Source organism: Sus scrofa, chromosome 15, assembly GCF_054392235.1.
Source record: "Sus scrofa isolate SSC_HxYL_T2T_F1_AM1 chromosome 15, Sscrofa_HxYL_maternal_Yorkshire_Landrace_v2.0, whole genome shotgun sequence".
NCBI classification, from domain to species: Eukaryota; Metazoa; Chordata; class Mammalia; order Artiodactyla; family Suidae; genus Sus; species Sus scrofa.
The window spans coordinates 41178759-41190987 of NC_139397.1; the positions used below are offsets into that span (position 1 = coordinate 41178759).

Genomic DNA, 12229 nt, shown 5'->3' on the forward strand with positions numbered 1-12229 from the left:
GAGGCTACAAATGATAGGAATGCCCCAGTCCCAGGTAAGATAGACATTAAGGCAGTGTCCATCATTCTAAACTCACTGATTAAATGGGACAGGGCCTCAGTCTAAGATAAATTTGGGGAAGAAAAAAAGGAGAAAGGTTGACATTAAACTTAATCCAGCTGTGATTTCTCAGTGTTCCATTTACACTAGACTCATTAGGTTACATATAGAAGTAGATCCAGGAATTCCTGACACTTCACCTCTCATTTCCCCTCTAGGACATCACAGCCCCATGGGAACACACAAGCAATCCCCCATGGTCATAATGCAGTGCAAACAATGTTACATTGGAATATTCAGAAAATGAGAGGAGAGCACAGAGCAGGGGCCGTGTAGGACCAAGTGCATTAGTCAGAGTTCTCCAGTTCATCCTGGAGAACAGGATCTCAAAAAACACACATACTTTTTCCCAGTGCATATTGGTTCATAGCATGATGGAGGCATGGTAAGTCCAAAATCAGCAAGCTGGAGGCCTAACAACCAGTTGCAGTTCAAGTCCAGAGACAGTCTGCTGGCAGACTTTCTTCTTTGTTCTGTGAAGGCCTTCAACTAACTGAACAAGGCCCATTCAGTACTTGAAGAGTAATCTGCTTTATTCAAAGTTCAGTTAGGAGCTCCCATTGTGGCTCAGAGGATTAAGAACTCGACATAGTGTCCCTGAAGATGCAGGTTCGATCCCTGGCCTCACTCAGTGGGGTAAAGATCCCGCATTGTAGCAAGTTACGGTGTAGGTCACAGATGTGGCTCGGATCAGCACTGCTGTGGCTGTGGTGTGGGCTGGCAGCTGCAGCTCTGATTCGACCCCTAGCCCTGGAACTTCCATATGCCATAGATGCAGCCCTAAAAAGAAGGAAAGAAAGTCCGCTCTGTTAATGTTAATCTCATCCCAAAACCCCTCACAGAAACATGAATAAAAATATCCAACCAAATACAAATATCTAGGCATTGTGATTCAGCCAAGTTAAAACACACAATCAACCACTGCACGAGTGGAAGCAGGAATCAACAGAGAAACAACATTCCCCTTTACCATCGACCCACACTTCCTGAACAGGCACCCGAGATGCTGGCTAAGTCCAGCCACCACTGGGCCCCACTCTTCGGCCCCTCCTGCCTTTACTCTGTGTTGACCTCAGTGTCCTGCCTCTAACCCAAACTTCGAGTCTACCGTACAAGCATTCTCATCAGCAACAAAACTCTGTGTCCCCACAAGAGTCCTTGTTGTCTCATTGCCGCCCTCTCTCCTTGCCCAACCAGATGGCCACAGCCAAGAGCGATCACAAACTTCACACTGTCGCCTGACACTCTCCACATTCAAAATAAAAGACTTTTACCATCAGGTAGTGGCCTGGAGCCCAGACGCCCCTTGGAACAAAACATTACTTTTTAGTATGTCACGGTTTCTCTTAGCTGTCCACTTGTGCCTTTGTGATTTATCACCTGAGTGGTTTATCAACTTTCAGAGCGAACAGGCTCTCCCTGTCTCTCATTCCTGTGTGTTTCTTGCATCCATCCTAACCTCACTCCCCTTGAAGCTGCACAGGGAGGTCCTTTCTGCTTCAGGGTGGAATCTAATGAACAAATCATGCTTCAGATATTTGTATGACTTGCGGATTTTGCTCACCGCTCCCACCTCATCACCATATTTAATCCTTGATGAATTTGAATCACTATTTCCCAGGCCGTCTATGGACAGTTCTGTAAACAGGATGTTTTCCACTTGACCCACCAGATGTCCTGCTCACCCTTCTGCAGGTTTCCCTGGGCCTAGAAAGGCTGATGAAAAGTATTATACCAAGAAGTGCTTTCCCTCTGAATCCTAGCAACATTTGCTCCATGGAAATGCAGGAAGGAGGCTGGAGGGAAAGGAGGGGCTGAGGTTACTCAGCAGGTTCCTTGCTGGCTGTCCCCACACAGGCAAAGGCACGGCTTCCTCACATCCTGCCCACCTTCTGCTCGGGCAGCACCCCTCCTCTTACCTCCGTGGCCCTAATGGTGGGACCAACTCCCCTATTACCAGCTTTTCTATTCTGCCCCCAGCCCATAATTTCCTCTTGCACATTCATCCCTTTGTTAACAGCCTCTAATGTGAGCAGTCCAGCTGCCAGCTGCAGTCCTCCAGAGGGGGGGAAAGGGTCCTCAAGGCCATGTACAACCTGAGGAGGGTGTCCCCGTTGCTGTTATTCAGCAAGTTGTCCATCTCTCTGCCAGGGACAGCTAGGTAGTCTGGCATGCTCGAGATCTAGCCATGATGAAAGCATTCCTTCCTGGAGCTCTCTGGTGGCTCAGGGGTTTAAGGATCTGGTATTGTCACTGCTGTCATGCAAGTTAGATCGCTGGCCTAGAAACTTCCACATGCCATGGGCACAGCCAAAAGAGTAAGAATCTTAAAACAATTCCTTCTTTTCCCTGGATTTAAGTCAGCAGATCTCCTTAATCATTAACTATAGTTCAGGTTAGGGGACTTCAAAGCCATTTGCTGGTCCCTATTGAAGTCGGTTTGATCCTTCTATATCATCCAATCATGCATTTATCAATGTCCTAAACCAGTGAGACATCTTGGAGAGTTTGATGGCCCCCACAATGTAATGGCTCACAGGACCCTGGATCCTTCTGGAAATGCCTCCCTTTGCCTCTTCTCCTGCTGCTTCCTCCTTTCCATTAGGGTCTTAGAGAGGTTGCTTGCCTGGCTGAGAACTCTTCCACAAGATGCTGGGTTGAACTAGGTCCCCTCAAAGGAGCTCATGAAGTCCCCACCTTTGGGATCTGTGAATGGGACCTTGATTGGAAATAGATTCTTTGCAAATGTCATTAAATTAAGATAACGTCCAACTCCATCAGGTGTCCAACAGGACTGGTGTCCTTAAGACAAGAGAAGAAACACACACAGACTCATGAGAGGAAAAGGTTATGGTGACAGACCACGTGGAAGCAGGGAGACAGGCTTCTGGACGAGGGGGCAGACATTGAGGTGCTTCTGCTGAGAGCCCATGAATACCCCCAGGACCAGCAAACCTCCAAAAGCTGGGATAGGCCAGGAAGGAGCCTCCCCTGCAGGTTTAAGAGGGGAGTGGGCCTGCTGGCATCTTGACTTTGGTCCTCTGCCCTACAGAACTGTGAGAAGATATTCTTCTGGGAGTTTTAAACTGCTCAGTCTGTGCAAAGTTAGAAACTAGAGCAGGCCCCGGTGCCCAGAATGTGCACATTTACACTGAGCTGAAATGAACTGCACATAGAGAGATATATTCAAAGTAGGCCAAGTACGTATCCCTGAAGAATCACACACTTTATCTTTCTTGTCCATAACTCCACTCAGTCTTCCATCCAGACCCCAGGCCTTCCCTCTCTCTCCCACCCCTGGTTCCCTGGTTGTGACTTAGAACACATCCCAGGGGAGGGTGCCCTTCCCAGACCTACAGATGCCTCATCACCCGCTGAGTCTCTCCTACACTTCATCCTCCTGACCCCAGGCAGAGGCCACACTTACATCACAGGAGCAGATGCCCCTTGATCACCGGGACCTCCTCTTCTGCCCTAGATTCCCTGTGGCAGGTGATGTGCACAGACCTAAATCTCCCTGTGCTGGGGGCAGGTGGGGGGGCAAGGTGCCACCTGCCCTGGAGAAATGGGTGCACTGTAAAGAGAGTGGCAGCTGGGATTCAGAGCCCCAGTTTTCCTCGGCTTAGACTTGTCTTTACCCCCTAACATCCTGCAAGATTCTGCAGACTACAGAGAAACGTCCTCTTTTCTTCTCACCCTCCAGTGGTCTCTCAGGGAATTCTAAGTGCGAAAGGCCTGTGGGATCAACTGGCTCCAGATCCTTCTTTTAGAGATGCACAGCCAGGCCTGAAGTGAGCAAAACAAGAGCAGAAGAGAGAAAAGCCTGGTTCCTTGCCTCACCACACTCTGCACCCTGTGTGACACAGGCTGGGACCTGGGACCCTTGGCTGCAGTGGCTCCAGTGCTTGCACACCCGGACAAACATTTCCTCCAGCAACACAATACAAAGACACTCTGAGGGACTAAAAATAACTCCGTGCATGTGCAGTTTGGGCAAATTATGGGCAAGAAGATACAAAAAAAAACTAAAAACCCAACTGCCACATCTGAAGAGCTGGGAGGAAAACCAGGGAACTACACATGCCCCCTGCACATAACATACCAAAGGAGTGGACAGACCACCTAAGACCCCTCTACCCTCACCCCATATAAGGAATCAGCTCACCCCCACTCTTCAAGCAAGGGGAACTGTTGCTTTTTCTCATCTCCCCCCCAACCCCCTGCTACAGCAGGAGCCCCAATAAAGCCCCTGAATTTTTCTGTCTGGCCTCTTATCAATTTCTATTGATTAAGGAGGTCAAGAATCCCAGACAGCAACATTATGGCCCTAGGAATGCCTCTGAAAAGTGCCCAGAACAGCAGCTTTGTGCTTTAGAAACCAAAGTTAAAAACACAGGGCAAGCCTCCTCTGGCCATTTCCTCCCTCCTCCTGCCTCCATCTCTCTCCCCCTCCCTCCCCTTCCCCCCACCCCCCGTCCCCTGGACCACTTTGTCATGCTTTTTCTAGGTCAGAAGTCACTCATATTTAAACACTTAACATTTACAAATAAAAAATACATATTTGATTATCACTATATTTATGACTTAAAATCTTTGTCACTGAAATACAGGAATTACACAATTCCGCCTACATAGAGGTTTGCTCTCAGTTCAACAGGTATTTTAGAAAAACAAAAATGAAACCAAACACCCATACATTTAGCAACTGCATGTGACCAGAAAAGCATATTTCAAAGAAATTCAGCATCACACACAATACAGCCTATCCATTCTAGGATGTAACTCAGAGGTCCTGATTTCTTCAGCATAACATCAGCAAAACAGCCACCTTTAATATAAGTCAACATTCATCTTTAGTCATCCTTAGACAAATTATCAAACATAAATCCTGCGACAAGTCTTGTCCAAGAGCAGCAGAGCGTTCCATGCAAATGAGATCTATGAACCCATCACACGCTCTGTGTCACTGTGCTTACAGGATTTTGGAGAGTTAAGCTTTGTGAGCCACATTTAATATACATATTTTAATTTCAAAATAAATATTAATGGAAATAGGATAAGTCTACACTTGCTATTAAATTCATAATGGAAAAATATATGTCAAAGATATTCACTCATAGAATAAAGTCCAAAAGAAATTCTAACAATAAAAATATCAATAGCAATCCTTGGATTGTAGTTTAACATTTCTCCATACTTTTCTTTTTTTTCTTTAAGTGTTCTATAATCAACATGGATTATTTTTAATAACAAAAAGAAAAGCACTGTTTCAAGCAAAACATAAGCAGTACAAAGTGTCCAATTCATGTTTTAGTGATAGAAATTATTGTTGCACCAGGTTTTCTTTGTTTCTTCGAGTCTTGACTATTAGTCCCATGATTTATTACCTTGAGAAAGTCGTGCAATTCTCATCTTCTCTCTCCTTTTAAGATGTAAAATGGAGTTAAAAATACTACCTCAGATTTCTGCTGCAAGGATTAAGAAATGATATTTGTAACCTCTCCATTCAGTTCCCAGAGATGGTAGGAGCTGAGCAATTGATGGCCATTAACAAAATCCTATTATTATATGTCACACTCATCACTCAGCAGGCACTGGCCTCCTTTGCCTTATTCTGCATCCAGATCACTTCCTCTGTTTTTTGCACATGTGGACCAGGGACAATTTTTATCCAAATCACCTGGAAAGCTCAGTAAAAGTACTTCTACTGAATTTGAATTTCTGGGTGTGGGAGGTCTATTTTTAGACTGATTCCCCAGTGATCCAAATGTTAATTAATTTTGAAAAATAACCAAGATCCACTGAGAAGCCTATTTCTTGACCAGGTAGTTGAACATCACAGGATGCACAACCAGGAAAAGGAAATAGCAACACACTTTGTAATTATGTGATAGGACCATTGAGAAGCAACTAGCACACCTTTTGGAGCGATGAAGTATTATGGTAATGAAATGAAATGGCATCTGGTTGCATGTAGCTAGCATTTTCTGCACAAACTGTGGCCCTTTTCATTCAGACAGGCAAATTATGGCTCAGTGTCCTCAACCACCATTTTGGCAAAGGTTTGCTTATATTTCTACCTGAGATACTGCATGCTCTTTTTCCTGCTTTTACTGCCTTGTGAATGACAATGATTATGCCTTTATGTCTCTGCATATCCTGGGTGCCCAGAACTGTGTCTGACTAGAGGAAGAGTCCCATAGATGTGGCTGTCTTGCTGCAGCAAAGCCTAGGGTTTGAGGACTTGGAGAAACACAAGAAGCTCCTACTTTTCTGCTTCATTACATGATCTTGTTGGCCTCTTTGAAGTCTGGTACTTACAACAAACCAGCCTAAAATGTGAGATGCCCATTAACAACATTCCCAACAGAGGGAGTGCTTGCATTGCTAAGTTTTTAAATAACCATTACATCAGGTTTGGGGCGTGGAATTATTTTTTTTTTTTTGGAATAAATTAGTGACCACATGCTGTTTCTAAAGCCATGGAGTAATTGGCTTTTAGCATATACTTAGGAACTTTAGAAAGAAGTGAGATTGCCAGGGAAAATAGAAATAGCCCTCTTTTTTTGATTAAGCATCTTCCAGATAACCACCCTGGCCAGTTGCACTAACATGGACACTGCATTTATTCTGCACACCTCTAGGAAGTAAAACTAGGATTTCCATCCCACTGACACAGGATGATGCTCAGAGAGAATGTGGGAATCACAATCACAAAGTCCTCAGGGCCAGATTTGGCTCAAACTTTCCCACTTCCCAGTCAGGGCTTCCTATTGAGTTTGAGTTTTGTTTCTGTTTCTTGGGTTCTTTTCCTCCTCTTTCTGTTTTTAACTTTTAAGAGAAATGACCTTCGTAAGCTCTGCAGAAAATGCTTGATAATTAATTCTTGGTTCAGTGGAACATTATTAAAACCCTCAGCAAGTTTTCTTCTCTCATGAAAATAACCTAGAGCTTAAACTGGGAGTTTAGGATTAACAGATACAAGCTATATATAAAATAGGTAAATAACAAGGATCTGCTATTAAGCATAGGGAACTCTACCCAACATTCCATGACTAAATATATGGGAAAAGAATCTGAAAAAGAACGGATGTGTATATATGTTTAACTAAATCATTTTGTTGCACGAAAGATATTACCACAACATTGTAAATCAACTACACTTCAATAAACATTTTAAAAATGAAAAAAACAGAGATAAGTAACAAGGACCTATTGTATAGCACAGGGAATTCTACTCAATATTCTGTAATAACCTATAAGGAAAAAGAATCTGAAAAATAATACATATAATACATATAATAATAATTATATGTATGTATAACTAAATCCCTTTGCCGTACACCTGAAACTAACACAACACTGTAAATCAATGATACTCTGATAAAACTTAATTTAAAGAGAGAAGAAAATAACCGAGCTGCTAATTTCTATTATTTACCTAAATACCATCCCCCACTTGCACAGTTGGTCCTTTAAGTGTCTATTTACGCAAGTATCCTCTTCCAGTGGATTTTCCTTTGCTGGGCACATTGCGTCATGACATCAAGCTCGAGTGGGAATTCTGCAGCTTACCTGTGATGTTGCAGTACACCTGGAAGGGCGCCAGGGGCCCACTGCCATCTGAGTCGATGTAGAAGAAACCAGCTGTGTTGCCCTGATGCCTGTACACCTCGCAGGATTGCTCATACAAGGCTGGAAAGACACAAACACAGCAGAGAGGACACTTTGCTTGGCTCTGCATCGCCCTTGGGAGGATTGCAACTCCTGCTTGTAATTACTTTTTTTGTGGGGGGGGAGCACACCCGTGGCATATGGAAGTTCCCAGGCTAGGGTCCAATGGGAGCTACAGCTGCTGGTCTACGCCACAGCCACAGCAATGCGGGATGCAAGCCAAATCTGTGACCCACACCACGAGCAAGGTCAGATCCCTAACCCACTGAGCGAGGCCAGGGGTCGAACCGGCATCCTCATGGATCCTAGATGGGTTTGTTAACCACTGAGCCACAAAGGGAAGCTCTACATTCAATTTTTTTTTCTTTGTCTCTTCTTGTCTTTTTAAGGCCACACCCATAGCATATGGAGGTTCCCAGCCTAGGGGATGAATCAGAGCTGCAGCTGCTGGCCTATGCCACAGCCACAATAAGGCTAGATCTTCAACCCACTGAGCAAGGCCAGGGATCAAACCCAAATCCTCAGGGATATTAGTCAGTTTCTTAACCTGCTGAGCCACTACAGGAATTCCTACTTTCAATTTTGATCTCTATTCCTTCTCTTCAACTTACCCCCAAGCTTTAACCAACGAGGATCTGATACAGTTGGGTCCCCATTCATCCTGACATCTGTTCTTCCAAATGGCCCAGAGGCCACCACCTCCTCAGACTCCTTCCTATGTTCAGGTATGAGTCCTCTATGCTCACACTGTGACCAGGCTGGGTCCTCCTGCACCACTCCTCTGCCCACCATGGTCCCAGAACCTCTAAGAGTGGTGGCCCTGGGTGGTCTGACCCCATAGGCCAGCATCCAGCAGAACTCCATACTCATGGCAGGAGATCACAGACACTGGATTAGTGAATGGAAAACAATATACAGTCACAACTTGTTATTAACAAAGTAAAATGACATGATCTTAAGCCCTCATTCCCATAACTCAGCACAGCAACTGGCATAGGAGGTGCCCAGTCGAGTGTCATCCGTTTTGATTTCATAAGAATTCACTGAAATGTTCATTTTAGGATAGGTATGTCTACAGTGTAGCTTCCCCGGACAGCAGACCAAGGAGAAGGCACTAAGTCTGGATCTTGGAAACACCTGCGGCCTGGTTATAGCACAAAGGGCTTGGTGCCCAGAGAGAGGCAGACACAGCTGTCCTGAGATGCGACTGAGCCATCCGTAGGTGAGAAATCTAGAAATCTCATCCCCCAGCAGGCGTGAATGTGGTGGGGGCAGAGGAGGCATCTGCTGTCTCCTGCAGGAGAAACTGGAAAGGCGTCAGGTGCTTGAGACAAAATAACAATGCTCGGAGCAGCGGGGACAAATCCAGTGACACCAGCCTCCAGTGATTCACTCCAGCAGCTCCAGAAGTCTTCACAGCTGGAGTCCAACTCCTCACCAAAGCTCACACAGATCAATGCCACATTCCAGGAATGTGAGGCTGCCCTGTGTCATGATCAAGTGCGAGATGCCTAAAGTATTCATGCCTGAAAATGTTCCCCAGCTTCAGGGGGTGGGGCTTTTACTAATTAGAGTGGATTCAAGGTTATGCTGGGACTCATGAACTTCCTTGTCCTGTCACACACACTCTCTGAAGCTGGGGGACCTGGGAGGGTCGGAGTTGGCACCCCACATACTGAGCATAACATGTAGCTTGTTTCTGGTGGCCTAGATAGCGTAACACACTTGTGTGTGTGTCATACATGGTAACACACCTGGGTGTCCATCACATATATAGCACACCTGGCTGTCTGTCACACATATGGCAACACACCTGGGTGTTTGTCACACCTGTGATAATACACCTGGGCGTGTGTCACACATATGCTAATACACCTGTGTGTCTATCACACATACAGCACACCTGGGAATCTGTCACGCATGGCAACACACCTGAGCATTTGTCACACCTATAATAACCCACCTGGGTGTTTGTCACACCTGTGATAACACACCTGGGTGTCTGTCACACATATACTAACAAACCTGGATATCTGCCATACCCATCATAAAACACTGGGTGTGTCACACCTATGCTAACACACTGGGTGTCTGTCACACATATGGAAACACACCTGGGTGTCTGTCACACCTACGCTAACACACTGGGTGTCTGTCACCTATAAGAAGGTCAGCTCTCCCGTGTTGCCCTGCCCAGCCATTCCCACAACCCCAACATGACAAAGTTGTGAAGGAGCTACTGCAGTGCCATGGGGGGACACCACCTCAGTCATGGGGTTCAGAGCCATTAAGGAATGGGCCCTGGGATCAAACCTAGTGGTCCTGCTTCATATGGTACCAGCTACTGCCCATGAGGGCTCAGATGAGCACTTGACCTATGCAGGCAACTCCAAGGTAACTCATCTTCCCAGCATTTCTAGGAATCCACACCCTCCCTTGAGTGTGGGCTGGACTCATGGACATGCTTCTTATAGAACATGACAGATGTGATGGACGTCATTTTCGAGCCCAAATTGTAAAGACAGAGGCGCTGTCTGTCAGAGGCACTAACTGCTTGGTTCCGAGGCAACCTGTGGCAGGTCCACAGCAGTGGACCCGGAAGCTTCCTGGGCAGGCCCTGGGAGTGAGCTCCCTCTGCAGCAGGGTTCCACATTAAACACTGACACTGATGTGACCGCCACCCTGGCTGGCTTCTTAACTGCAGCCCAGAAGATGGACTGGCTGGCCGAGGTACTTGAGGACCCAGAGAAACTAGGAGGTAAGTAATAGTGTCTGCTCTTTCCAGGCTAGGTTTTGCTATAATTCAGCCTGCAGCAACAAATGTCTAATAAACTCACAAAGTGCTACTTTTCCCATGGGGCTATAGGCATCAAAAGGGTCTATCTTATACTATTGCAGACAAGATTCAGAGATAATCCACAAACAGCTCTGGCACAGTACTCTGCACATAGGAAATGCTTGACAAATATAAACTATTATTGCTATTAAATTGTTCGTGCTATGTTGCCTCTTCTTTTTCTTGTCAATTTTTTGCTTACCTAATTTTTTTTCAATTTTTATCAGAAATCACAAAACCCAATAGGTTACAAAAACCCAATAGGTCCTACCTCCCTTCTGTGCAGAGATGGTGGCATTTACTTCTCTGATTATTCTTCTGCTACTGACTATTGCATCTCTAAATCACTTGTCTAGAAAACACTGGAGTTCCCGTCATGGCACAGCAGAAATGAATCCGACTAGGAACCATGAGGTTGCGGGTTCGATCCCTGGCCTCACTCAGTGGGTTAAGGATCCAGCGTTGCCATGAGCTGTGGTGTAGGTCGCAGACACGGCTTGGATCTTGTGTTGCTGTGGCTCTGGCGTAGGCTGGCAGCAACAGCTCGGATGAGACCCTTAGCCTGGGAACCTTCATTTGCCGCAGGTGTGGCTCTGGAAAACAAAACAAAAAAAAAAGAAAACAGACTTGTAGCCAAGGCGGTGGGGGGGGGGGGAAATGGACGGGAGTGCAGAATTAGTAGATGCAAACATTTAGAATGTTTTACATTTAGAATGCATAAGCAATGAGGTCTGGCTGTACAGCACAGGGAACTCTATACTCTTGGGATAGAACATGATGAAAGATAATATAAGAAAGGGAATGTGTGTATATATATATGTGTATATATATGTGTGTGTGTATATATATATATATATATATATATGTATGACTGGGTCACTTTGCAGTATAGCAGAAACTGACACAACTGTGTAAATCAACTATATTTTAATAAAGAATACATTTTAAAAAGTAGATCCTGTCTATATTGTTACTTCTGGATTATCCTTATTTATAGGCTATCTATTTGCTTACCAACAGGGAACATGAGATTCTAACTTTTTCATCGCTCTCCCCATACATGAAGAACTTTTCATTTCCACAAGTTCCCAATATAGCTGGACTGCAATTTTAGTTGGATAAATTGTTCTTGTTCATGGTAATCCAACAACATGTATGTTATTCATAAATAGCAAATATTGTCATGTGGTTGTTTCCCTTCCTGAACAAAATTCCATGTGTCTAGAAATATAGTCTTGTTTTCTTTCTCATTCGCTGTATTTTCTTCTATGTCTATATCACAAATTTAACTTTAAATTCACTAAACAACTCTTTACACTGCCTTCCAAAATATCCAGTTGAAAACTAATTTGGGGGGTTCCCATCATGTCACAGCAGAAATGAATCCAACTAGGAACCATGAGGTTGCAGATCTGATCCCTAGCCTCATTTAGTGGATTAAGGATCCAGCGTGGTGTAGGTCACAGACATGGCTCTGATTTGGCATTGCTGTGGTTGTGGCATAGGCCTGCAGCTACAGCTCTGACTGGATCCCTAGCCTGGGAACCTCCACATGCCATGGGTGCAGCCCTGAAAAGACCAGGAAAAAAAAAAAAAAAAAAAAGAAAAGAAAACTAATTG

At 44.9% G+C, this 12229-nt stretch overlaps 1 protein-coding gene across 4 annotated transcripts in view; it reads right to left on the bottom strand.

The window, feature by feature from the left end:
• The window catches only part of CNTNAP5 (contactin associated protein family member 5), an 865075-nt gene that overhangs the window by 265268 nt on the left and 587578 nt on the right, over positions 1-12229 (bottom strand). For all 4 annotated transcript variants that reach the window (XR_014829313.1, XR_014829314.1, XM_021075830.2 and 1 more), the window contains one exon: positions 7675-7794. Coding sequence is in view for 2 of the 4 variants with exons in the window: in XM_021075830.2 (XP_020931489.2) it covers positions 7675-7794 (120 nt within the window). In the remaining 2 variants the exon portion in view is untranslated. The remainder of the gene's footprint in view (positions 1-7674; positions 7795-12229) is intronic.